The sequence below is a fragment of the Canis aureus genome, chromosome 3 (genome assembly GCF_053574225.1).
Source record: "Canis aureus isolate CA01 chromosome 3, VMU_Caureus_v.1.0, whole genome shotgun sequence".
NCBI classification, from domain to species: domain Eukaryota; kingdom Metazoa; phylum Chordata; class Mammalia; order Carnivora; family Canidae; genus Canis; species Canis aureus.
Window position 1 is genome coordinate 10,433,881 of NC_135613.1, and position 26,202 is coordinate 10,460,082.

The window sequence follows — 26,202 nt, forward strand, 5'->3', positions numbered from 1 at the left end:
TATACCTGCAACAATTTATTTTTTCAGCGTTCAAGGGGAATACCTGGGTTTGGGGAATCTCATGTTCCAGAATGCCCCTGCAGTCAGCGCCATGTAGTCAGATGGCTGTGGACTTGGCATCAAGCCTCAGCTTCTAGTCCTATTTCTTCTTCTTGAGACCTGGAGGGGAGGCCCATGACCTCTATGAGTTTTGGATTTCTCCAAGGACAGGAGCCAAATGCTTACCCACCTCATCATGAGCTGGAGGAAAAGATCACAAGTCGCCGTGGGTGTTTTCTTAGCAGTCCATGCCGTGAATGGGCACGACAGTCACTTATGTCTTCCTTATTTTATCTTACGATTTGGGGAATTTGTAAACTAACTGGACCTTCATCTTCCTGTTCCTTCTCACTGGAAGTGGTAATGATTTGTATAGTCCTTGCCCAGAGGGCAGAAGCTGGAGCCCCTGGCACACTGTGGTTAGCAGTGTCCCCTCTGAAGGCCGATGCAACGGTGGCCGCCTCCATCCAGGGCCTCAGTTTTACGAATTGGGAGGCCCGCCTAGCTGCCCTTGCTTGGATACACTTCACATGCACCTCAACAAGTGTTTTGGGGTTCACACTGCATGCCTGCTATGGAGATGCCTCTCGGTTTCTGGTATCCCCTGGGGTAGCCCCTTTGCTCAGGGGGATGTCTGGGAGCTGCTCCACGCCATCCATCACAGGGCTCCACATGCTCAAGGAGCAGAGATTTGTTGGATGCGCAGAAAAGCGTGAGAGGGTGGGTGAGGGCGTGTTTATAGTAACAGGTGTTACTCCCCTGAGGAAGCTTCATTATGAGTCCTGTGTGTTTTCATTTGTGAGTATGTGTATGTGAATGTACTTTGTCCATTTCTGCTTTAAAGGGAAGGCTTTGACAAAACCTGATCAATATTTTGCATTCCATGCATGAAGAACCAGATGTTAGAAGTTTCTATCACTGGGGAGGAGGAAGGAGCAGGGCCCCACCAGATTTACAGAAATCAATGTTCTCTGACAGAAGTTGGTTAGTTTTCCTGGGAAACAAGTAACAGGAACACATTTTTTTGATTTTCACGATGAATTATTTTCTAACAAGAGCCCTCTTTTCCTCTCTTTGACTTCCAGTTGTTGGCCAGGGTGAACGAGCACCACATATTAATGGCGTAGAGTCACAAAGTAACACAGGCTGCCTTCTTTCCTCTCCATTCTTTTTTAATTATTAATTTGCTTTTTGCACTTGGATTTATGTACCAGGCTCATTGTTGGAGGTGCTTTTTATTACAGGGAGGGGTTTTCTTTCTGAGCCTTTCCCTCTCCTCCTCCCACCACCCCCAAGCTAGACCCACAGGGGAAGATGGGAGGCCAGTAGGTGTTTCCATGTCCATGGCACAGGAGTGTCACCTTCCAGCTAAATCGAGATGGGACAAGCATTTTAGAAGAGCTCCAGCAAGACCAGGAAGAGGCTGGGGAAGAGGTCCTTGAACAATCTAAGTGAGCCCATACTCCCTTGTTTTCAGGAAAAAGCACTGGCTGCCCGTGTGTGTGTGACAGGGACCTAATTGCTCACGGTGAGGACAGTCTGTTATCTGCTGCATGGTGGTAATTTGGAAAAGTCAGAGAATGTTGGGCCCTTCTACTTCACTGATGGTCAAACTAGATGCTTATTTCCTTCTTAGGGGTCATTACACTTCTTTGAATCTTCGAAAGTAAATCATGTTGCCAAAGCATGGAGGTCTCTGTTTCTGGAAATGACTGAACCACTTCACACACCCCCAGTGTCTTGCAAGCACTTTTTAAACCAGCCAGTGACATTGAGGAGAATCAAGGGAACCCTTGGGCTGGTTCAGGGGGTCATAGGTCACAGGTCCGAGTGAGTTTGTGTAGACCTCAGTTGCCACTATTCTTGAGCTAAGTTGATTTTTCTTTCTCAATTTATTCATTGGTCTTGCTGCTGCTTCATCGTTATTAGTTTGTGGGTAGATGGCAGTTTTTCTTGAGTAAGCCAGTGATTTTCACTGGTCTGGCCAGCATAGTCTCACAATGATAGTGAAGCCAAAGTGATACCTTCCCTCCTGTCCCCTTGGCATGTCGTCCAAGTCACCACAGTCATGGTCTTAATCATCTATAGGTTAAGGGCCTGGGATAGGGCATGTTCTATGTGTGTGTGTGTGTGTGAGCATAGCCACTGAGGTATTAACAGACACTTAGAAGGGAATCAGAGCCGACTTTTGCCCAGGGTGCACAGCAGCCGGTTTTCTTGGAGTCCACGGGTACCATGGGTACTTCATAGCACACTAGGCACTGAAGTTGTTGGGTTGTTCTTTTTTTTTTTTTTTTTTTTTTTTCAAACTGTGCACCTGACCTGATGGAGGTAAACAGTTAAGAATCTTACCTGCAGAGCACAGAAAAGTGGAAAAAGTAAAGACTGGGTCCACCCATCCCCAAGGATGGGAGGTCTCTGTGGTAGACAGAGGGCTGGAGAGTCCAGGATTTGTGTGGGAGAAAAATTTCCTGCCTGGCGAGAAGAGCAAGAACTCTGAAAGGAGGCAGCTCCTTTATTGAGTGTTCCACTGGGACTTGTGCCTTGGTGGATTCTTCATATATTACAGTGAATTTAATTAAATACATTGGGATCCCAATTGAGGGTATTCTAATTAGCTGGGTCAGGAACAAATTATACTCTCTCCTTCTCCAAATGAAAACATCTACTCTCTTCTGCAGGGAAAGCATGTCCTTGGCTGACTGGCTTGCCCTAGTGGAGTCCTCACTGGTCTACCCAGCCCCACCTCCTCTTACTGCTTTTTATTAGGCAGGTGCCAGGGGTGGAATCCTGGGGTTACAGCCAATGCCACTTGGGAGGGAGAGGGCATCTGGTTAGCAGGTTGGGGCATTGACCCACTCAAGACCTGGGAAATGACCAGATGGTGCGGAGAAGGTCACAGAGGGTGGAACCCTGCTGCTAGCTTTTGGGTCCTGTTGGCTCTAGTCTGGACAACTTGAGGAAGTATTGAGAACTTACAAAATTCGGTTAAGAACAGGATCTTTGATAAGCACATAGACTCAGGTTGTGAGCCTAAGTTTGGGTTGAGATGTAATCAATAAGCAGGTTGTTTCCTGACAACCAAAAAATAGTTTAATCTGGATTTTTTTTTTTCTGGCTTTCAGCTCAGAATTTTGAATTGAGCTTTTGTGTACAAGCCTCCGAGAGAAGACCCTAAATGTTCCCTAGGCCAGACTCAGGGGAAGAGGCCTTGGCTCTATTTACCTCGTTTCCTCTACCATTTGTAGTGTGTGCCCATTTCCCTTCCAAATGGCTTTCAAATGTCAGACAGAAGAACTCCTTGTGGCACAAGAGATTGCCATTTACCACCGTGAGTTTGTGTAAAGTGGTTTTGGAACATTTTCGTCATACTATTTTTAAATCAGGAGTCCCCAGTATGTTGTTTGTGTCAATGCAGGATTTATATAGTTCTATCACCCAAGAGCCCATAGATTTGAGAACAAAAGACATTTGACATCTCAACTCCCATCCAACTCTTTTTGGCCACGCTATCCTCTCTTCTGGCTCAGAGATTGGAAACTCCAGCCATTTGGAAAAGAACCTTCGTATCCATATTAAAATTTTATGTGTAAGTTTCAGTGCCTTAATGCAAGGAAATTCTCTCATAGGAAGGTGATGGGAATTTAGGGGTGAGGCTTTAGTGATTCTTCCTCTGACTTCATAGTTGATAATACTCCTGAAATCCCTTGATCACACTTATTGCTCTGGATTCCATGCTTGTTTTCCCTGTTATCTTTTATTTCATCAGTTATTGTTGAAACTTTAATAAATGTAATACTTTTGGTCTTAGTGATCCAATACAGTGTTCAGATATGTTTCCTTGTACTGGCTCTTTTACAAGTGTCCTGCTCCTTAATCCCAAGCCAAACCCTTGCTCCCAGGAATATCTTAGTCCAGTTTTTGGCTTTTTGGAGGGACTTTGTGGAGAAGTCAGGGAGAATGAACATGGGCAAGCTCTTCCTATACCTTCACATCTATCCCCTAGACCCTCTTCTTCCCAGGGTTGCAGCCTCTGGAAAATAGTGCTTTCGTGCATTCCATCCTCCTGAAATCCTCTGCAAGGAGCCTTGTCTCAGACCAGGCAAACTGAGGATAAACTAATTAAAAAAAAAAAAAGCAGCTCAAATTTATTTCAGAAAAAAAGTAGGTTTTCATTATCAATCATTGTAGTTGCCTTAACAGTTAATAACGAGCTTGCTAGTTCTTCAGACCCCTCTGTTTGTGAAAGTGCTCTAGAATGGCTTTCACTGGTTGGAATACCGCGTTGTTGCAAATCTCTGCTCCTGAGTGTATCAAATCACCCATTTGGGGCGAAAGGAGGGATTGTTCTCTGTTGATACCTATGAAGCCCTTCACGTTTTTACCTATATGTTGGCCTCAGAGCAAGCATGTATTATGGAAGAATGGTTTAGCCAGTTTACACAAATGAGAGCCTGGGCCTCCCCTTCTCCTCCCCCACAATGATTTTTCTGCAACCCTCCATTGGTGCATTCATATTTCCTCTTCCAGTAAGGCTCAAATGTGCTTCTAGAGTTTTCATACTTTTCCAGCGAACAAAGAATGTGTACATGTGTGATTTGATAGGAAGTGCTGGTAAGGCCAGCCCTCTGGTATTTTTAATACTGGGTGGAGCGCAGGACGTTTTAACTGCTCTGCCTTCTCAGTGTCTCAGATTATCATCTGGACAAGAAGCCCATCCAAGCAGGATGAGCAACAGTTTTCAAGGCTTGGACGCTGAATGGGACAAGTAAAGGTCAAAAAGGAGAGGAACAGCACAAAGTAGTTCCAAAGCATCTTCTGTGTCTTTTGTGGAGGTCCTTGGGGCAGGCTCTGGGATCTGTGGATGCGGGTGCAGAGAAGGAGGGTAATAACACAACGGCTATCTGAGTTTCCTCCTCCTAAAGGATGCTGGGAGATATGAGACCCTGGTTCTAGTTCTCTCTCCCACTGCTAACTAGCTGGGTTACCGTGGATCATTTGCTTAGGTTTTTTGGAATTATTTCTTCTGCCTTCTATGCAGCCAATGGAAAAACTTCCTCTTCTCCTAAAATGGGTCATTTGTAAAGAAGAAGATATCCTTTCCATACCAGGAGCAGGTCACTTCCCCAGCTGTTAGGAGAAAGGGTCCATGGCTTTCATCATATTCTCAGAGAGGCACAAAGAGGCTGTGAATTTTGTCCTTGGATCATCTCGGAGTCTTCTACACACAGGAGAGTATGGGGTCTGCTGACTGTTACTGTGACCTTTTCTGTTCTTGCACCCCTAACTTTAATCCTGTGTGTGCCTGCTTTCTGCCAGCTTTGGGGCTTCCTTGTTCTGGAATCAGTACTGTGTCTACACAAACACAACAAAAAGTGTAATTTTGACCATCTGATGCACTAAAGCCAAATGACCTTCAGATGTTGACAGGGAACCAGTCTGGAGAAGTTTATTTTTTCTGTCTTTTTTTTTTTTTTAATCCAAAGGAAAATCTAATTTTAGGTTCTTCTAAAAGACTGTGGTTCTAAATATAAAAACTTGACCTGTCATTCCTGTGAAAAAGTCAGACAGCAGCTTTGGCTTGGTGTTACTGACCTAGGATTCCATACAGGGAGGGTGGCCATTTGGCCATCACCTAAACTAGGATTTGGCTAACTTTTTCAGTCAATGACCAGATAGTGATTCTGGAGGCTTTGTGGGCCATCCTATCTCTGCTGCAAGTACTCAAACCCTGGTGCTTTGAAAGCTGCCCTCGACAACACGCAGATCCATGGACGTGGCTGTGTTCTGTTAAAACTTTATTTACAAAAATAGGCAGCAGGTTGGATTTGGCCTGCAGGCCATTGTTTGCCAGCCCTGATCTGAATAAAGCAGGGTGTGCTGGAGAGTGAAAGGGGGAACCTTTGATTACTGTGCCAGGAAGACCTGTGTGACATGGGGAGGGTCCGATCCGTCAGCAGGAGCAGCCCCGTGAAAAGCCACAGGGGAAGGGACAGCCAGGGGTAGGGGGCAGATGGGAAGGAGAGTCCGCTGGCTGCCGGCCCTTGAAGAACTGCTGGGGGAAGGTAGGTGGGAGAACATAGAGCAACCCCTCCTAGGAGTCCGAGCACTGGGCTGTGGCCGGTCCGGGGTGGGCTGATGGTGGCGGCGGGCTTCAAGTAGCTTACCCTCTCCTCTGCCCTCGCAGCACCTGCAGCAGCACGAGAGTGGAGTAGAGGGCGAGAGCTGCTACTACCACTGCGTCCTGTGCAACTATTCCACCAAGGCCAAGCTCAACCTCATCCAGCACGTGCGCTCCATGAAGCACCAGCGCAGCGAGAGCCTGCGCAAGCTGCAGCGGCTGCAGAAGGGCCTGCCGGAGGAGGACGAGGACCTGGGGCAGATCTTCACCATCCGCAGGTGCCCCTCCACTGATCCGGGTGAGTGGGCTCTCGGTGGGCCTGGTGCGGACCCCCGAGGGCTGTGGTTTGCTGCCGCTGGTCCTCGTGTCCGTCCCCGACCTCATAGGTGACACACTGTGTTCTGGAAGGAGTATCGTGAGCGTTCTTGCCTTTTTTTTTTTTTTTTTTTTTTTTAACTAAAGGAACTTAGCACCGCTTTTCATCAGGTGTTACGGGCCACTGCCTGGTGAGCAGGACAACTGGAGATGTTTTGTTTTCTATCCCCAAATTCCTCTGGTTATATATACTCAACATTTCACTTTATTACTTTGGATGCACATAAAGCAAATGCTAAATCATGTGTTGCTCAGTGGTAAGAACGGGCAGTTTGCGGCCTCCAGGCCGGTGCAAGGATGAACGTCAGAGGGGATCAGCATAGCTGGCACTGGTTCTAAACATTTTTTCGGGTTTGGGGGCGTGTCTGCAAGTCGTGACCCTGCGCCGCCGCCTGCTTCTCTGCAGAGTCAGAGCCTTCCAGGGGGACCTCGCCCTCTCTGCCTTCCTTTCTGTGCTCCTACCATGGCCGCTTCCTTCTGGGCCATGCCTCAGCCTGTCCCCGTCATCAAACCACCCTTGAGAGTTCACCACTGACCTCGGATGTGCCCAATCCAGGAGCTGCCTGCAAAGCCTTCTCTTCTTTCTGCGGTCTCTGAAAGTATTACATGGTTCCATCCCTGAAGTTCCCTTCCCTGAGCTTCCAGGGTGTATTTCTCTCTTGTCTTCCTACTTTTCTTGACAGTCTTTCTGTGCCCACCCCTGGCTCATGGTATTCAGTCGGCCCCACATGCTGACATGAGCTGGGCATCAGGCCCTGGCCCTTGGCTCCCAGCCTTTTAAAGCTTTGATCTCCTGGCGGTACCAGATGCACTTGAGACAGCTCCCTGCATTTCTCGTTGGTGCCACGTCATGGGCTCTGAGCTCACCACTGTGTCCTGCAGACTCCCCTCTCCTGGGGGCTCAGTGTCCCACCACCTGGTGCCACTAGAGACTCAGGGCCATCCTTTGTCCATTCATCGCTTGTGGCACTGTCCGCCCCTGAGCTGTAGTGGCTGAGTCGGGGTTTTTAATCTCAAGTTTACCAAATTTTTCATTTTTTCTAGTTTTTAAAGGCAACAGATTATAGAAACCTAATGAAAAAATGTCATGACCCTCCCACATCCCATTGCCCAGAGCAGTATTTCTTAATGTGCTTCTACTACTGGTTCTTGATGTTTTTTTTTTAATGTTTTAGACATTATCTGTTGACTTTCTGCTCTGAAAGAAGGGGATTTCACTAGTACACCATTCTACAGACTACACACTCATCTGCTCACACGCACCCCACCCACAAACTCACAGACACCCCAAACTACACATGCACACCCCATGCCCTTTACACCACATTCCCCAGCCCCCCTGTCTACCCATTCTTCCCCTCCCTCCATCATCCATGATGATTAAATAATAATTTTGGGTTATATTAATATTCAGTGTTTTCGTTATTCTAACTCTATAAATATTAATCATAGCTGAGCCATGTAGAGTTTTATAATTTCATTTACCTTCTTGTACAACTTTTTATTTTCCCTGGTTTTCTAGGTACCTATGATTAATTCATGGCTAGCCCTCTGCCAGAGTAGACATTTCTAAATCTCTGAAGGTCCAGCCAGATTGCTTGTTCACTGAGCTGCATTCCCTCCTGGAGGCATCTCTCCTGTGCCCTCCAGAGCCCTCTGCCCCCTGGCCCTGTCCCCATTTCCCCCCTCCCCATGTAAATGAAATGACTGGATATCCCAAGGGGGGAGAATGTGTCCTCCCTGCTGGAGTAGCTGAGGTTTCATGATCACAGCAGAAAGGCCAGTCCTCCTGGCAGGCTGGGTGACTCATTTCTTCCGGAACCCAGGATAATTTCTTGGGTACCAGGATAATACTCGTCACCTCTGGGTTGCTGCACAACTGTCCTTTCCCGTATTTTTCAAATGCCTCTTCTGGTTAAAGTTCAAATGCCGTAATGTCCAGGTCTCCTGCTTGGCGTGTGACCCCGTCCCTCTGCATGTGAACACTCAGGAGCGAGGCATGAAGCCGGCACCCGCAGACCCATCTGTGCCCGAAGACTGAGCCCATTGTGCCATCTGGCTGTGGGGGGTCCTCATTTTGGCCTCTGTGTCATCCTGCCATTCCCACTATTTTGCTGTGGAGTCATTTTACAGGATTCTCCTTCCTCCGCCAATAAATGCTGACCTATTTATTTTAGAGTTGGTGAGGTTTTTTGTTTTGTTTTGTTTTGTTTTTAATTTTTTTCTTTTCTTTTTCTTTTCTTTCTTTTTTCTTTCTTTCTTTCTTTCTTTCTTTCTTTTTTTTTTTTTTTTTTTGGCCAGCTCTGCATACGTCATTGTTTTAATCTTCTGTTAAAAGCTGGTCCTTTTTGCCCTTCAATTCTTTCTTTCACTCTACTCAGAATTCCCTTTTTATTAATGAGGTGCCCCAAACTAAATAGTGTACAGCTGCCATTTCACCCGGGGTCTATGGACTGGAACAAACGGTTCCCTGTTTTATAATGTAATACTTCTATTTATGCAGTCCGCTCTGGAATTGCTTTCTTACACCATTGCCTTCTGGGTTTCTCTCATTTAATGCGTATTAGAAGTTATTTTTCCCCCTGAAGTGTATGAGCAACTTTAGTCTAGATGATAGACTTCCTTTCTGTATTTCAAAATCCTTTTGTATTGTCTTTGGCCTGAAGTCCTGTTTTGGCTCTGCACCCTCCTCCCTCCCCACGCCCTGCCCTCCTCCCACTCATGCTCTGCTCAGGCTAAGTCCACACTCTTCGCTAACGACAAAAGGACAGATTATTAGGTAATAGTCACATTGACATTAAAAGTAACTCGGTGCCCTTTCAGAAACCCCTTTACGACAGCTCATCTTAAAATATATCCTCCCTCCCCCCAGGGATTGGCTTTTAACTTCTTGAAAGAATGTTTTTTAAGAAAAGGAACATTGTGGACCTCATAGAATGAAGACACGGAAGGTCATCAACTTCAAATTTATCAACAGAGACTTGATCACATATTCTTGATTTTCTCTTCTCTCACGTAAGGGTCAGGACATTGATCTTTAGCTGGAAACATCAGCTGTGTAGCGTGAAGAAGCCTCAGGGAGTCTTTGAGCACCTTTTGGGGACCTGCTTGTTCTGCCTGTAAGCTGCTTGTAAATGGTGTGCTGTCTGGAGTGTTCTCTATGGGCCTCCTGTCAACATCTAGTTAAATGATGGTGTTCTCCTCTCCTTTCCTCCTCTGTTGTTCATACACCAGAAAGTGTTACAGAAGAAATAACTTCCTTTTCTTCTGTGAGCTCAGGACCTCCTATCCCAGGCCCCTGTTGTTCTCCACCCCCCACCCTACACCCCCCCCCACCCGCAGGTACCCAGGCTTCCCTTGCTGCAGCTGGTGGGGAGAACTCCGGGAGAGTTTCTTCCCTCTGGTTGACAAAAGTAACTCTTCAAATTTTACCTGTTCACTTAGGTCAGTATGTTTTCCAATCAGTCCAGTTCACCACATAGCCTGCCAACCCTGTGTGAGTTTGGAAGTACGGAGAAGGAAGAACTGAAGTTGTCTGCTGCCCTTTACAACTCTGCGGTCCTAGCCAGAGTTGACACCTGTCCCTGATCGTGTGATCCCCAGAAAGGCCTCATGGCCAAACATAAAACCTTTAGGTCCTGCCCTGCACCAAAGGGCTAAGTCTTTGGTTATTGGAGGTGCGCTAATAATTAGGCCACTGTCCTCTACATGGTCCTGCTTGTGGTCCAGCTTTACCCTTATGTCAGTGGACAAGCCAAGTCCTGTATCATAGCATCCTTAACCTAGCATGACAGTTCTGTGGTTATGCTTAACAGCCTCACCACCACACTAGACACACACACACACACACACACACACACACACACACAGCAGGGCTTCCCATTTCAAAAAATGACTTGGAAATACACAGCTCCGAGAAAACAGGTCACGTTCCCTGTCACACCCCGACCCTGGCCTTGTTGTTTGGTTATTGACTTGAGTGCATGTTCTGCAAGGGAGACTAAGTGGTGTCTTGACTTTGTTGGGATTTGGTCTTTTCATTTCATCCTTACAACCAGGTGGAGGTAGAGAAAGCCCATTGTTACGTGCTAACGCACCGGGTTCTCTCTCTCAGCTGCTGGCACTGGCTATTTACTTCCCCTTAGTTGACCAGAAGATCTTGAAAGATGGAAAGCTCTCGCAGGTGGGTCATGTAGGATCAGCTTCCCTGTTTGCTTATGAAAAAGGCATTTCTGGCTCCCGGGTGAAACTGTAGTTAATTTCACTCTCCCGGTGCCCTGAGCTTCGAGGAGACAAGAGGCCTTTTGTGTTCCTGCTGTCTGCCTGCGTCCTCCTCCTCGTCCTCCTTTTTTTTCTCTGTCTCACCCTTGCCTTAACTACTTTTTCCTTCACGTAGTCCTGGATCTCCAAACTTCGTCCAGATGTAATTTAACAGTTCTTAATCGCATACCAACTTGCATACAAGACTTTGCATAAGTTGAGGGATGCCTCTGACGACGTCTCCTCTCATCTCTTCATGTGGATTCCCTGGTGGATAGGCCAGCCCAGGCATTCGAGGCAATCAGATGATGACTCAGTTTACAGAGATAACAACTGTTCAGAGTCTAAGAGAATATTTTGTTTGGAGCGGAAGCTGGCATCCCCCTTTCCTGACACATCTTTGGCGCTCGAGATAGCGAATTTCTGAGTCGGGAGGCAGAGGCCAGCCAAGTGATGATGTGGATTTGGTGACAACCTGTACTGAAACACTCACTTGCTTCGCTTGATGGATTATTTTTTCAATCAACTTTCAGGGAGTTTTGCCTAACTTTTACAGCCTAAGAGAGTAAGAAAATGTTTTTTCAGCTTTCTCATTTTTGTTCCATTTTTATTTTTCAAAATTGGGATAGGGCTGCCCTCTAAGTATGAAGTACATGATTTTGTTTTTGTTTTTTTTTTTTATAAGTAGCTAAATTATATACAATTGTAGTATAATTTTTCTCATAGCACTGAAATATGTTGTGGCCAGTTCTGTAATTCTGAAGCACTGTTTTTGTAAAACCGAACAGCAGTGTTCTTTCTTTTTTCCTTTTTAGTGTATGTCTCATTGATGGGACTTGGGAAAGGCATAGGGGTACCATATTTCTAACTAAAGACGTGGTGTGAAAAGAGCACATCCAACAAATCAGAGTGAGTGAAATTTTAAGCACTTACGGAGGAGTGGAGAAAACAGGACTTTATCTGTTTCAAATACATTCCCTGATAAGGACTATTGGAACAATAGAATTGTAAACTTCAGTGTGCTTTTTGGAAAGGTGTTTTACAACACACAGATAAAGAGATATCATTATATATCAGCACGAAAGGGAGCATAATACCATTAAAGGAAAAAATGGAGTTTAGGGAATGACATGATTTGGTTCTGTTAGTTTGATTACTTTGATTCTGTTTTTGAAAAGTATTCTTCTTGAAGCTTTTAACATAACCAAGAGTTTGTAATTGGCGTCTCTGGCTGTTTCGTGGGTGGGCTCTACTTACGTGGAGTCTGATAGGGTGTCAGGCACACGGCAGGAGCTCACATATCCATGGTGCTTGTAGCTAGAGAGACCAGCATGGTTGCTACCGGTATATATACCAGGGAGTAAGTCTTGGTTGCCTTTTGTTCGTGGAGTTAGTTTGCTGTTTGTCACTGGGAAGTGTACGGAGTTTGATTACAGTCTGATCCTCTTGCATTTTGCATCTATGTGGAGAGGACAGGAGTAGTCTTCAGGGTGTACACTGTCTTGTTTTTCTGTTGGAACAGAGTCCCTGATTTGCCTTAATTAGTCCTCTAACAATCTACAAAGGTCAGCGCCAATTGCCTGTTCATTTACATTTGTAATTGTGATGGCTTCTGATTACATATTCCTTGCCCTAGTCCTTCCTTGGAGTATGTGCCTGTGTGTCCTCCCCTCCCCCTCCTCCCACACCCCCGCACACGCACCAGGCCATTGTGGAAGCCACGGATCTGACTCCCCGTACAAGAAACCTTGGTGGTGAGGACCCAGCCTTCTCTCCAACTTCAGCGTCTATTCTAGAAAGACGTCTTCAAGAGGTTATTGCTTCTAAGTTAGGAATATGATGAAGCCAGAGTCAGGCAAGCAAATTACGTCGATACCAGGCAAGAAATCTGAGAGCCATTATCTAGGAGCCTTCTTGAACTGGGTAATTAAGGGCAATTAAACTTTTCTGCTTGCTCTCTGCAAAATATGCTGATGATCTGGTCTGTTGGAAGGTGGACACGTGCAAAGTGCAGTTTTGCTGCTGTCCCGTGCCCCTGGTCTGGAAGGGTCTCTCCAAAGAGGATAGGACCACCCCATTGTTGTCGCTTGGGCAGTAGGTCCAGAGTCTCCAACCTCCCGTGTAATCTGTTTTCTCTGTCTTCTCCAGGACAGACTAACATCCATACCAAGACATTGACCTTTTATTTATTCTTTTTTAAGATTTTATTTATTTACTTATGAGAGACACACAGAGAGAGAGAGAGAGATATTGAGGGGGGCAGGCAGAGACACAGGCAGAAGGAGAAGCAGGCTCCATGCAGGGAGCCTGACATGGGACTTGATCCCGGGTCTCCGGGATCAGGCCCCGGGCTGAAGGTGATGCTAAACCGCTGAGCCACCTGAGCTGCCCGGACATTGACCTTTTAGAAGTTATTTAAAATCTGGCTGCAGTTGGCCAAGTTCAGTGATTCTCACCACCGTTTCATATTCTAGATCTGCCATTCACCAGTTAATTTGTTTTTATGGGATGATCAAAGCTACCAGGGGTTGGTTGGTTTGTTTTATATCAGTATATAAAACTAGAGCATGTATTGCCCCGTACAGTGGGCTGTACACATGGCCACATGCTGCTGGGCTCTGTAGCCTTGTTCCTGGTTGGTGGCTCTCGGTTGTCCTCCATACTCTCCTCTTAGGGAGGTAGCAGACTGTGCCTTCGTGGCCACCCAGTGCTGTCTGTTCTGAGAGGCAGCAAAAGCATGGCCACTCCCTTCCAGGGAGGGTAATAATAAGGGGCACTGCAAAAGAAAAGAAAGAAAAGAAAAAAGGCACCTGTTGGTGGTTATTGGAATTAGGAGAGATGTACACGTGTGTGTGTGTGTGTGTTGAGGGTCAGCATTGGGTGTTGCCCTGTTTAAGGGAGCCCCAAAACACAGGAGCCCCCAGAGGAGACTTAGAATGACATACTATACCAAGTGTTATTTTAATGAAACCTTTATGCCAACTCACCTTTGAAAATGGATGTCCAAGGAACTTGAAAGTGTGCAACATGACCTTCAGTGAACATCGGTTGTTAGCCAGCGAGTGGGTGTTCTGTACCTGGATTTCATTCGAGGGGAGGGACCTTGTGATGACAATTGTCACAGGAGATGGCAGCCGCATCATGTGTGCATATCCCTCATCTCGGTCTCTGCACTTAATACCTTTTGGGTTGCCCAAATGTATTTTTCAAGAGCAATAATGACTTGTATTTGTTTTGCCCTTATAAATGTGCAAAGAATCCCTTTCTTGGGCTACTTACATTCTATATTAAACTTGTTCCTGACCTTGGTTGGGGGCCGGGAAGGAAAATAGAACATGCATCTCTTTGCTTACAGAAATAGCTCAAAGGCTTCTCAGACTTAAAGATGTTAAGGAACCCCCTTCAAACTGTGACCCAATTATGAGAATTATAGCCACATATGATTTTTTTAAACATTGACTAGAAGTGAAAAGTTTTGTGTCCTTCCAAATCTGTATAAGCACTGTCCATAGCTCCCTGATTGTTGGGTTTCTAGATTCCTGAGAGCAGCAAGGCAACTCCTCTACATTCGTTGCCTGCCTGTCCAGTATTATAGTAGCTATGGCTACATGTGGCTGTTGAAGTTTAAATCAATTAAAGTCAAATAAAAATTTAAAATTCAGCCTCTGTGTCATCCTAGCCAAATTTCAAATGCTTAATACGACATGTGGCTCCCAACTACCTTGGTGGAAAGTACAGGTTCAAAGCATAGTTGGGAAGGTTCTTTTGGACGGTGCTGGATCCTCACTGGCATCCCTCGGATTTCTGACAGGCCCAGGCTGGATTTGAGCTGCATTTTTCTATAGCGTTCTTCAGCTTCCATTTTAAAGAGCATGGTGCCCACCCACACTACCTGCTTTCGGTCATCCTGGGTGGGTATATTCTTTATTGCTTTCCCATCTCTCTTTCTGCTGCTTTTTCCCAGTATGAGAGCAGATAGGCTTCAGATAGGCACGTAAGCGTCTTAGCGGTGTTGAGGGAGTTTGACCAGGCTTTCTCAAGATGCATCTTTCAGAGTACATGCTGACGGGCTTTTTATGGTTCACACCTCAAGACTATCTTGAGACCTTTGGTGTATATGTTAACCAAAGGAGCTATTGATTGCTTTTTAAAAGATCCTTGACCTTTGCTCTAATTAGAATATTAAAAATTGGACCGTGTGTGATTTTTCTTGGAACAAACCTGTTGTTTTAACTTAAAATTTTAGCTCAAACTGTCATCTTCTTATAAAGTCAAAAAAAAAAAAAAAAAGAAGAAGAAGAAGAAGAAGAAGAATCTGTGTTCTTTTCTTCCACTGTTTTCATTGGTTTAAAATCCTGAGTGTAGGACAGAGTTTTTCCTTCTGGACTGCCTTAGTTTGCTTCGGGCTGCCACACCAAAATACCATGGACTGAGTGGCTTAACTAAGAGAAATTTGTTTTCTCCAAGTTCCGGAGGCTGGGAGCCCAAGATGCAGTTATTGGCAGGTTCTATTTCCCCCGAGGTGCATCTGCCCGGCTGCGAGGCTGCTGCCGCCTGTTCCCACGTGGCCCTTCCTGTGTGTGCACCTCCCCGGTCCTCTGCACGTCGAGCAAGGACACGAGGCAGGCTGGCTCAGGGCCACCTGAGCGGGCTCCTTGTGCTCAATCGTCGTTTCAGAGGCCCTCTCTCCAAACATAGTCACACCTGAGCAGCTGGCATTAGGGCTTCAATGTCAGAGTTGTGGGGGGACACAGTTCTGCCTGTCGCGTGGGCTTTCTGAGGACCCCCAAGGCCTGTGGCAGATTACTTTCCCCTTGGCCCTTTGGAGGGGAGGGAGGGGGAGAGTAGAGGTGGACGCGGAGGTGGGGGGAGGCCTGCCTGTCCCCCACGGCTCCCACCCTCCATCCTCGTTGAGGCCCCGGCATAGCAGGACCCAGGGCCAGCTCCCTGGAGGAGACTCCGGAGGAGGGTGGAGGTGCCCAGGACCCTTGTCAGCTCAGGAGCACCATGCCCGCAGAGCCCGCGTCACCGGGGTCCCTTGCCTGTCCCGGCCCAGCCCCTTGCACACCGGGGAGCCCGGGACAGCCGGCCCAGTGCCCTGTGCAGCGAGGCTCTCCAGCTCCGGAAACCTGCTCCCAGGTCTCAGCACCAGTAAAAATCGTCCTAGGGGGGCGCTCCTTGTGGGGCTTGGGGAGAAGGTTTGGGCAGGAGGGATTTATAGCCATAGCGACTCCTTACCATCGCCCACTGGTGCTTTTGGGGGCGAGCAACACTCACTGGGTTTGTGGAGAGTGTTGGGTAGCTCTGGTTTTTGTTTGTTTGTTTTGTTTTCTGTTGGGGTAAATGCCCCCAGGGCCTTGCCATATTCTATGACTTGTTATGGTGGACAGTTCTGTAGGGTGTCAGTTGGTTGGGCTTCCATCCAAAGGATTTAGATTGCTGGAAGTACCCGAAGGATGTTTATTCTTTGCTTTCACCCTCTTCCGTGTTGAATACTCCATGCTTGATGCTATAGGAAGGACCCAGTGCAGAGGTTTTCAGCCTTCATAACTTGCATTTAGGGCCTATCTCCATGTCTGTAAGGCAGGCGCATCCTCATCCCCAATTCCGATCTCAGTAAACATGAGCCGGGGATGCAGGCTTTAAAGCCAGCCTCCAGAAGGGTCTTCCTTTACTGCAGTAGCATAAAGCAGAAGCTCTTCACCCCTTCACAGCCGACTGTCGATGTCTCGAGGCTCTAGGTTCCCAATGTTCTGGGCTGTCTGTGCTCAGTGCCCTGTGGGACTCGCGGCTGCCATATTGGACACTGCAGACAGCAGACGTTTCCTTCCCAGCAGAATGTTCTCATGGACAGTGCAGCTCTAGACAGCATCAAGGCTGCTGTCGGAACCAACGCTCAGGGCGATGCTCTACCTGCTGTGTCTTCCCTCATTGCTGTGGGTTGGCTGACTCATCCAGGGGATAAGTAGTGCTTTGCCCCAGGGACAAGGCTTTTGATATCTAGAAAGGAATGTGGTCCATTGCTGGATTCTCAGTATGGAAAGGAAGAAGCCTGTAAGACTGAGGTGAGAGAAGGGGCCACAGTGATTTGTGACTCTGCACACATCAGAGTGCAAGCCTGGGTCTCCTCTGATGCTTAGCAGTGGTTTACATGGTCTTCCTAACTTTCAGAGTCCTCTGTGCTTCTCTTGTGTGAGTTGGTTCCAAAAGCATCGAGAAACCCCCAGGAGTGGCGAAGGTAGCTCTAATCCGGTCAGCTGGGGAAGGGGTCTTCGCTGGAGTGGTTCTAGTCCGTCACCAGCACAAGAACCTTGTGAGACCCTGGTGTGATGGGGATGTGGCCATCCACATCCTGGCCATCTGCCATGCAGACTGCTGTCCACCCCAGGCATTTTTATGGTAATAACTGGAATTTTGTAGTAGACATTAGCTGGAATTTGGCTTGCTGGGTCTTGAATGATTAACAAAGCAACAGCAAAGGCTCTTTGGCAGTACAAATCAGAACAAAATAAAGACCGGGCCACAATTTTTTAAAAAGAGTGGGAAAAGGACGCCTGAGTGGCTCAGTGGTTGAGCGTATGCCTTTGGCTCAGGGCGTGATCCCAGGGTCTGGGATCAAGTCCCACATCGAGCTCCCTGCATGGACCCTGCTTCTCCCTCTCCCTGTGTCTCTGCCTCTCTGTCTCTGTGTTACTCATGAATAAATAAATAAAATCTTTAAAAAAATAAAAAGGGTGGGACAGTTTGGAAGGTACAAGGAGGATGGGCATGTGCTAAAGACTTGGGAAACGAAGAGGTGAAGATACGGTGTAGGTAGGGAAAAGACCGGATTTGACCTTTCTTGGTTTTAGAAGAGAACTGTGGCTGGTGAAGATGTGACTGATTTGAGTCCAGAAGTCAAGTCCTTTAGCCCTGCAAACACAGACGTGTCCTTAGTATGGCCAGGCACCTCTCTGGGCTCTGGGGAGGCTGCCAGCAGGAGGAGAACACAGAGCCCGGACTTTCCCTCCCGTTGAGGGAACAGACACCAATAAACAGATACAGAACATCAGGTGTGCAAGGTGCTATAAGAATAGAGCCGGGCGGGGCTGAGTGAGATAGTAGAGTTGTTTTTATAAGGTGCCCTGGGAAAAGTCTCTCTGGAAAGGCGACCTTGGAGCTGAGGAGGAAGGCATGAGTGAGAGCCGTCCTGGCAGAGGCCCAGCGAGTGCGAAGCCCCTCAGCTGGGGTTGGAGCAAGAGGGCAGGCAGAGGGCTTGGCGCGGAGGCTGGCTGCTGGGACATGTGGTTCAAGCAGCCCCATCCCTTGGGCCCTGGCCAGGCGTGGGGTTTTGAATTTTGCCCCCATCAATATGGGGTCATTGGCAAGGTCTGCGTAGGGGAGGCGACAGTGTGTGACTTACACTACTAGTCAGGTTGCTATGGAAATTTGCATGTCCAGCAGAGTTCAAATATGAGTTGTGTCCTTCCCCATCACCCCGCCGGGCAGGGAGGAAAGGGGTGACTGCAAGTAGAAGGGGTGCCACTGACCCTGAACTGCCCCGAGGCTGCTCCTGGGCCCCAGCATAGCACTTTGCCATCCTCTGCCTTAGCCCCGAGGGTCAGCAGCTTTTTTCTCCAAAAACAAAATCCTTAACTGGTGACTCATCCTCTAAGTGTGAAGCACAGGAAAGACTTGTCCTTTTGACTTGAGGATGCGTTGTCTCTACTACAGTGTAAACACCAAGCACAAGAATGAGAAACTGTCTCTGGGCAGGGTGTGTGTTAGGATAACCAAGGCAGAGGATCAGAACCTCCCATCTCCTCCCACCCTCCACCTTCTTTCTGATGGGCACTGACGGTGCACAGAACCTGGTGGACAGGATTGCCATGTGCATTTCTTTCTTTCTTTCTCTCTCTTTCTTTCTTTCTTTTTTTTTTTTTAAGATTATTTATTTATTCATGAGAGATACAGAGAGAGGGGCAGAGACACAGGCAGAGGGAGAAGCAGGCTCCATGCAGGGAGCCTGATGTGGGACTCGATCCTGGGTCTCCAGGATCATGCCTTGAGCGGAGGCAGATGCTCAGCCATTGAGCCACCCAGGTGTCCCAACCATGTGCATTTCTAAAACAAGAATTTCATTTCACTGCCTGCTGCTGTACTCTAAACAGGACTCAGTGCCCCGACACCTTTGTCATCTTGATGTCTTCGCTGCTGCATGTCCAGAGGTCATTATCCCACTCAGGGGGGCCAGTGACCCAGCTCTGATTTGCGTGCCTACGCAGCCTTTCACAGCCAGGCCTGATCTAATTCCACAGCCATTTTATTCTCGGCGGACATGTGCCCGGACCCCAGGCGGGTCTGAAGACTTCCTCAGAACACATAAGACCAGGGAGATTTGTGCCATACTGTACTGTTTTCTCTGGGCTTTGCTTTAATCAGGAATGCAGACTGGTGTGTGTTTGTGTGTGTTTCCAGTAGATGGTATGCAGACACGGGGCTTTTGGTCCCTTTTGTAAGACACGGGACCAAGTTTTACATGGCCAATTGGGGAATTGTGACTCATTTTCAGTAGCTGTTTTAGGGCCACTCCAGCCCCCTCTGGGTGCCTTCCCCTTGGCATTGTCAGGCTCATGTTGAAAGATCCCTGGAGGGAAGGATGTTGGTATGTATCTTGGGTATTTGGAAAGAATTTTTCAGCCACACCTGGCTGCCGTGTGTGAGGACAAATTTAATTTATTTTAAAAATCTGGCCACAGGCGGTCTGTTCTGTTTGTTTCTTTGTTGGGGGGGGGGGGGTGAATGGGAAGAGGAGCAGCAAGCTATGGTTTGTGTTTGTTTTCTTCCAGATTTGACCAGCCAGCAGGAGAGATAATCTCTAAAGGATATGAAAGGTTTAATCATTTTAATTTTGTTTTTATTAAAGTTTATCATAACTTTTTTTTTTCCCCAACATGCCCTGGAAGAACAGAAGGGAGACAAGAGGAGGTAACATAAATATACACAAACCCTCAAGCATTTGGTTCATAAAACTCTCTAATGGGCGGCACCACGTGGGGAGGAGGTGGTTGGAAGGCTGGGGACATCGGGCTGACCAGGGCATGCTGTGACAGCCCCAAAACGTGGCTGGCATCTCAGAAGCTCCCCGTCCACCTCCAGCACACGCTCAGTGCAGGGAGCTCACGGCTTTCATTGCGCAGAAAGAGCACCAGCGCCAACTGTTGTCCTGTTCTTAGTTCTCAAGTGGGCCGGATCCCTAAGCCGTTTCTAGCTGGAGAAGGCCACACGAACAGAGAACAAGAGAACGTGCTTCTGTTAGACTCCTCTAACCCCGTATCGTAACAGTGAAATACTGAAACCTGGAGAACACGAAGACTTGCTTTAGGCCAAAACCTCTGATGTGGCGTGCTTGCGTTTTATGAAACACCAGCAGTCTTTAGTGTTTGAATAAGCCTGTCCCATAAATTATGGTAAAGCAGAGCAGATAGGATCCTAGTTTAACAGTTCTTCTGGCTCATTTTCCCCGTCGGGCAGTAAAGTAAGTTTGTGTCAGAGTTAATTGACGTGGCCAGTGTGGCCAGGGTGAGGGCTGGAGCCACTGCAGCCCCGCGCCGGACCCCGTCCTCTGTGGCTCGGAGCAGGGGCATGAGTGTCAGGGTGTCAGAGTCCTGCTGCCGAGACCCGATGGGCCGGGGCATACCCCCCCCGGGATGAAATCCCGCTCGCCGCTCCGTTCTCACGAAGCCTGGAAGCTCCACTTGCCCACGTCGGCCGTTTCTTTAAGCAGCAGGATTAAAGCTTTGTCATCTCGTTAAACCTGACGACGCAGGTAGTTCACCTTCACTGAGGCCTAATGTCTGCGGGTCTTGAAGTGTTGGTGCATTAGAGCTTCGAGTACTCGGTCTGCTGTTTCTCTGGGGGAAATGGTTTGTTCCTCGGGGGCAGCTGTGATGCCAGTCCGCGCACCGCGCGTAAACCGCCCCGAGGCTTCTGCCAGCTGCTGCGTGAGTCAGCGGCCTGGTCCCAGCAGGCTTTGTGGTCGCGGGTTCCGTCAGGGTTCCCTTGGGGGCTGGGGACCCCCTGGGCTTCTGGGCTGTGCCTGGTGGTGCCGGGGCTTCCACGAGGAGGCATGTTGGGGGGAAGGCTTCCCTGCAGGGCTGCGTCCACACCCGGCCAGGGCTCCCCACTGGGAAAGAGACCCAGACCCAGACGCCGCTCCAGGCTTGCAGGCATCTGCCACGCCCAGCTGGCCGTGTTCCCGACGCGCGAGTGTGCCAAGCAGTCTAGCAGCCTGGGACTTTGGAATTCTTTTATGGGAGTAACTTGAACCAGCGAGGGGCAGCTTTCTTGGTCACTCTCAGCTGGAGTTGTAGGAACAGTGGAAGCGAACAAACGCCCATACCTTTCCCCGCGGGCTTATTGACTAGGGCTGGCTGTCCCCAGGTTAGGCCGCCCTCACTGCCGGTCCCCTGTGCTGGGCTTCTGTCTCCGGTTGATCACAGAAAATCTGGTTTGTATAGGAGGGCTTGATCCTGTATTTTTTGAAGTTAGATAGACTACGAAGATCGTAGTAGGTGGGGAGACAAACAGACAAAACTACTATTTTATCGTAGCATTCAGCTGTGACTTACAGGGACACCCCGAGAGTGGCATCAATGAATTAGAGTTTTCGTTTTCCTTGGCATACTGACTTGAGAGGCGCACAGTCCAGTGCAGGAGGGAAGGCCCCACAGGATGAGTAGGGACCCACCTTCCTTCCATGTGTCCAGACGGCCCTGGTGGCTCCAGCACCAAGCTTCTTCTTGCATCTCATTGCCTGGAACTTGGTTGCATGACTCTTCCCACGCAGTGGAGCCTGGAAGATGCAATTCTTAGCTGGAGGTACTGCCTCCCCAAATAAAATGAGTGCTCTGTTCACAAGGAAGAGCAGTTATTACGAAGGCAATTAGGAATCTCTGCCATGCATCTTTTAAAGATAAGGAGAGGATTAAGTAAACTGTTATGATTATGTGGTGGAAATCTGGATAGCCATTAAGAATGTTCTTGATTAATATTTAAGGATGTAGAAGCAGTTCAATAGACAGAGACGCAAGTCACGAGATCCTATGTGGTTGTCCTAGTTTCCTTTAAAACATATATAAATATACTGAGATGGTTATGGGTGATTTTTATTTCCTTCATACTTTGTGTGTGTGTGTGTGTGTGTGTGTGTGTGTGTGTGTGTGTGTGTGTTTTCAAGATTATCAACAATTGGCACTTACAGCTTTTACGATGGGGGAGGGCGGGAATAGCAAACTTTAAGTGTAAAGAGTAGAGAAGTTGGTAATTACTACCTCACATTTGAAATACACTTGATGGAAAAAATAAAATGAGTAATAAAGGGGAAAATCTATAAACACGTAATGATAATGGGATGGTGATGGGTAACGGTAGTGCTATGGATTCATCAAGAACAAATCCCATCATCCTAATAAGATGAAATGAAATAATGTATGTGAATTCTCATTGAAACGGGAAGCTGTATTGTACAAGTGCAAACTTATATTCTGGGGACTCTCAGTGTACTTCGGAAACACTCACCTCCCTCTCTAAGCATTTTTTCTCAAGGTTACTCAGTGGTAACTCTCTTCCTCGTTCTTGCATTGGAAACTCTGGAGATGTGTGGAGCTTTGCAGCTGTTTCTTATGCACCTGTTAGTTGTAAACACTAGTGTCTGTGAGGGATTATAAGAAAGTAGAGAAGTGATCCCACCTATGATCTTTTTTTGGTGATAAGAGACACACACGGACACACACAAGATTTAACAGGGTTCAAGATGACCCACTGTAATTACCACATAGTAGGTCACGGCAATAAATATCCTGCAATTCTTGAGTAACTGGTGAAACTCTGAGGAGCAGGCTAACCTGTTCCTGGAAGATGAAATGGGTGGGAGCAGGCGGAGGAAGAGGACCCAAGGGCGTGGGACGAAGTGCATGGGTTTGGATGAGGGGTTCAGGAGCCGGTGAGCAGGTAATTCTAGCTGGAGAGAGGATGTAGGGCCAGTATCAGCATCAACAATTGGAGTCCCGTTTTCTTCCATCGTTTGTCTCTAGCTTCCTCTCTTTCCCCTCCACCACGATTAGTCTGCTCTTTTGAAAGACAAATAGGATTACAAGTGTGAATATCATAGACTTATTAAAAACAAACATATAAAAACTCCCCTGTTCCACAATCTGATCAGACTCAGAGCCTAAAGAGAAATTTTCGCATGTTGGAACCCGACTAAAACGACGACTAATAAATAGGAATAATGTATTGATTTTTGGGCTACTGTGTGGAGGGCAACTCCAAGTGCTGGGGACAGCTCTGTTTTTATTTAATATTTTCATTAGTCATTTGAAAACAATAAATAGTAAATGAAATTTCCATATAGTCTAAAATGCTTCTGTAGTAACGTGTATGATTGCAAATATTTAACAATAGGAAAATTAAGTAATTGCACTAGGGGTGTTAGGAATCTTACTCTATTTCATTTTAAATTTGCATTTAAATTTTTTTTATTTTGATATAACTTTAGGCTTACAGAAAAGTAAAGAGTAAAAGAATTCTTATAAACCTTTATCCAGATTCCCCAAATCTTAACTTTTACTGCATTTGCTTTACCAAGCTCTCTGTTTCACACCCTCTCATCCTCTACATACATGTGTAAAATGTATATGCGGTTATGCACATTGTTATTGTTCCTCTTGCTCGTTTCAGCCATGGTGCCCTTTGATCTCTAAATATGTTAGTGTGTATTTCCTAAGCACAGGAACACAGTCTTAAATAACCACATGGAAATTACCCAGATCAGAAAATAGCATTGATACAAAACTTCTTGGTAATCTACAGATCTTGCTCAGCTTTTCCCAGTAATGTCCTTTCCATGAAAAGAAAATTCCAGATCACTGGTTGCATTCAGCTGTCCTCTCCGATGCCCTGTAATGGGGAATAGATCCTCAGTCTTTCCATTTTTCTTTCACACTCTCAAAATATTTGATGATGAATACAGGTGCATTATTATGTAGAATGTCCTTCAATTTGGGTTTGTCCGGTGTTTCCTTATGATTGGAATCAGCCTTTGTGTTTTGGTAGAAATTCCAAAAAAGTGGCATCATGCTCTTTTGAGAGCATCCTCTGACAGAGGGACATGATATGGATTTGTCTCTTCATTGATCACTTAGTTATAGTGATATGTGATAGTTGATGTTGAAGCTTGTGTAAAGTAAAAGATGGAGGAGGCTCTGGGCTAGTGGAATGAGGGTTTAAGAGTGAGGCATTTCCTGCTCTTTAGGTAGTTCTATCTGGAAGAAATCGGGAGAAAGTAGCTAAGTATGACTGCAAGGTGCCTGGTGTGGGTACCGAGGTGGGTTCTAATGCTCCAAGTGGGAGAGACTAAGTTGAGAAGCCAGTGTGGGCAGAAAAGAGCATGAAAAGGATGTTATTATTGAAGCCACACATTCTTCCCTCATCTCCCACTTTTTTAAGGAAATATATCACTTAACTGGTGCCACAGAGTCTTACACATAATTATAATTATGTGCTGTTTATTTATCTCATATTGTTCCAGAAAGGTTTGATAGCCTCATTTGGCTGACTATTTAACATCTTCTTACTCTTCATCCCCATAATCTTAAACCTCCACAGAGCGGGCGGTGTTTCTTAGGCCACTGTGATCGGTAGCACCTGACCCAGGACCCATCCTGTTGATCAGTAGCTCAGCCAAGGCCATGCTTCTTTGGGTGCCGTCTTGCTAGATTCCTATGGGCCCTGCAGTGGGCTCTGAGACGCCCTGTCCCACACACTTACTCTGTTCTGTCCTCTTTGCTGTTGTTATCTCTGTCCTGGTCCACAATCATTGCACCCTTTTAATGACTAGTGAGAAGTAGCCCAGAAAAACCTGGAGAGGTTGGTGCATGGACCAGGGTTATCCTTAGAAAAGGAAAACTGCCACCTTGAGAAACAAATGCCTCTTTTGTTTCCTGAAAAAGTTCATGCTCTTTCTGGGTCTCTTGCCTTTTACCTTGGCCAGAAAGTGGACAGGAAATGACTACAGGAGCAAAAACAGATAATCCAACCAAAGAACTGTGGATTCTAGGTTTCAGCTGGTGTCAGCAATAAATGGAAGAGGAGTCTGACGGCTCCTTGACTTCAGAGGGCACTAGCTCATCGGATCGCTCCTGACGGTCTTCAGATTTGGGCGTGTTTTGTCTTCCCAAAGAAGTTTCATGTGTCTTTCTATCCTCTGGATAGAAGGGGTTGTTGCGGGGGAGTGTCGGGGTGGGGGACACACAATTGAGAAACAGTCCTTGTCTTCCTACTCTGGATTCCACGAAGTACACCTCTTTGTTTGATACCGTGCACATTTCCAGGGTTCTGGTGTCTGGGTGATGCCATTCTGGACTTTGCCCTACCCTGCTTCAAAAGTGCTGGTTTTTCTGAATTTAGTGTAACTACTCAGGGTGTTCTCATAATATGCTACCCTGCCATCTCTTGCTTTGTAGAATAGAATTAAGGGTGTGCTCTCTCAGCAGGGGCAAGGATGACAGGTTTCTGGTATGTTCGAGGCTGGTGGTGAGATGCCAATGGATGATCTCATGCTGGGTTAGTGACACTCAACACTGGACCCTCCATGTCAGTTTTGCTCAGCTCATTGCTGGGAAACATTCATGTCAATGAATTTTTAAATTCATTTTTAATTAGTGTATAGGCAGCTCCCCTCCAAAAGGGAAAAAGCAGTACATGCTTATTATGTCTTAAAATGCCATGTGTGTACGAGGGGTTGAGAAATCACACAGCCCATGAGTACAAGACTTCCGCCTCTCCAAAGATAATGACCTTTCATATTTTGCAGAACTTCCTTCCAGAAAGACTGTAATTTACGGAATGTGGCTATTTATTGCTTATTCTCTCATTGCCAGGTCATTTTTTGACATCAGGTAAAGCCGTGATGAGGTTAGTGGGTTTGGGCCTGTGTCGGTGATGGATAGTGCAGCCTGGTTTGGCTCCATGAAAAACCGTCACTCCTTGACATTGAATGTGTTCAAAAAGGTGAAATCACTTAGAAGACCCCCTAGAATAGACTGGAAGGGCCCGTACATGCCCTCAGACATTCTGCTGTGACCCGGAGTCCATCCCATTTTCCTCTGCGGCCCGTCAACTCTGAGGAAACCCCTCTTTGGTCCTTTCCCATGCAGTGAACATTGGCAACTCTCCAATCAGACCTGGTTGTAAGAGCTTTTAAAAGTTACGTGGGAGTTTAGATCTTGGCTTTTCTGAACTGGCTGACATTGGTCGAGTTATATCCCCCAGAGATTCGTGACCTTTTCAGGTGGTCTGATGAAGGAAATGATCCTTCACCTGAGAAAAAGGCATGCATACAAACATTTTTGCACATTTACTTTGGA

The 26,202-nt window shown here is 46.9% G+C and overlaps 1 protein-coding gene across 32 annotated transcripts in view; it reads left to right on the forward strand.

Annotated features, from left to right (window-relative positions):
* ZFHX3 (zinc finger homeobox 3) overlaps positions 1-26,202 on the forward strand; it is a 527,663-nt gene that overhangs the window by 424,031 nt on the left and 77,430 nt on the right. For all 32 annotated transcript variants that reach the window (XR_013374931.1, XM_077888804.1, XM_077888884.1 and 29 more), the window contains one exon: positions 6,227-6,458. Coding sequence is in view for 31 of the 32 variants with exons in the window: in XM_077888804.1 (XP_077744930.1) it covers positions 6,227-6,458 (232 nt within the window). In the remaining variant the exon portion in view is untranslated. The remainder of the gene's footprint in view (positions 1-6,226; positions 6,459-26,202) is intronic.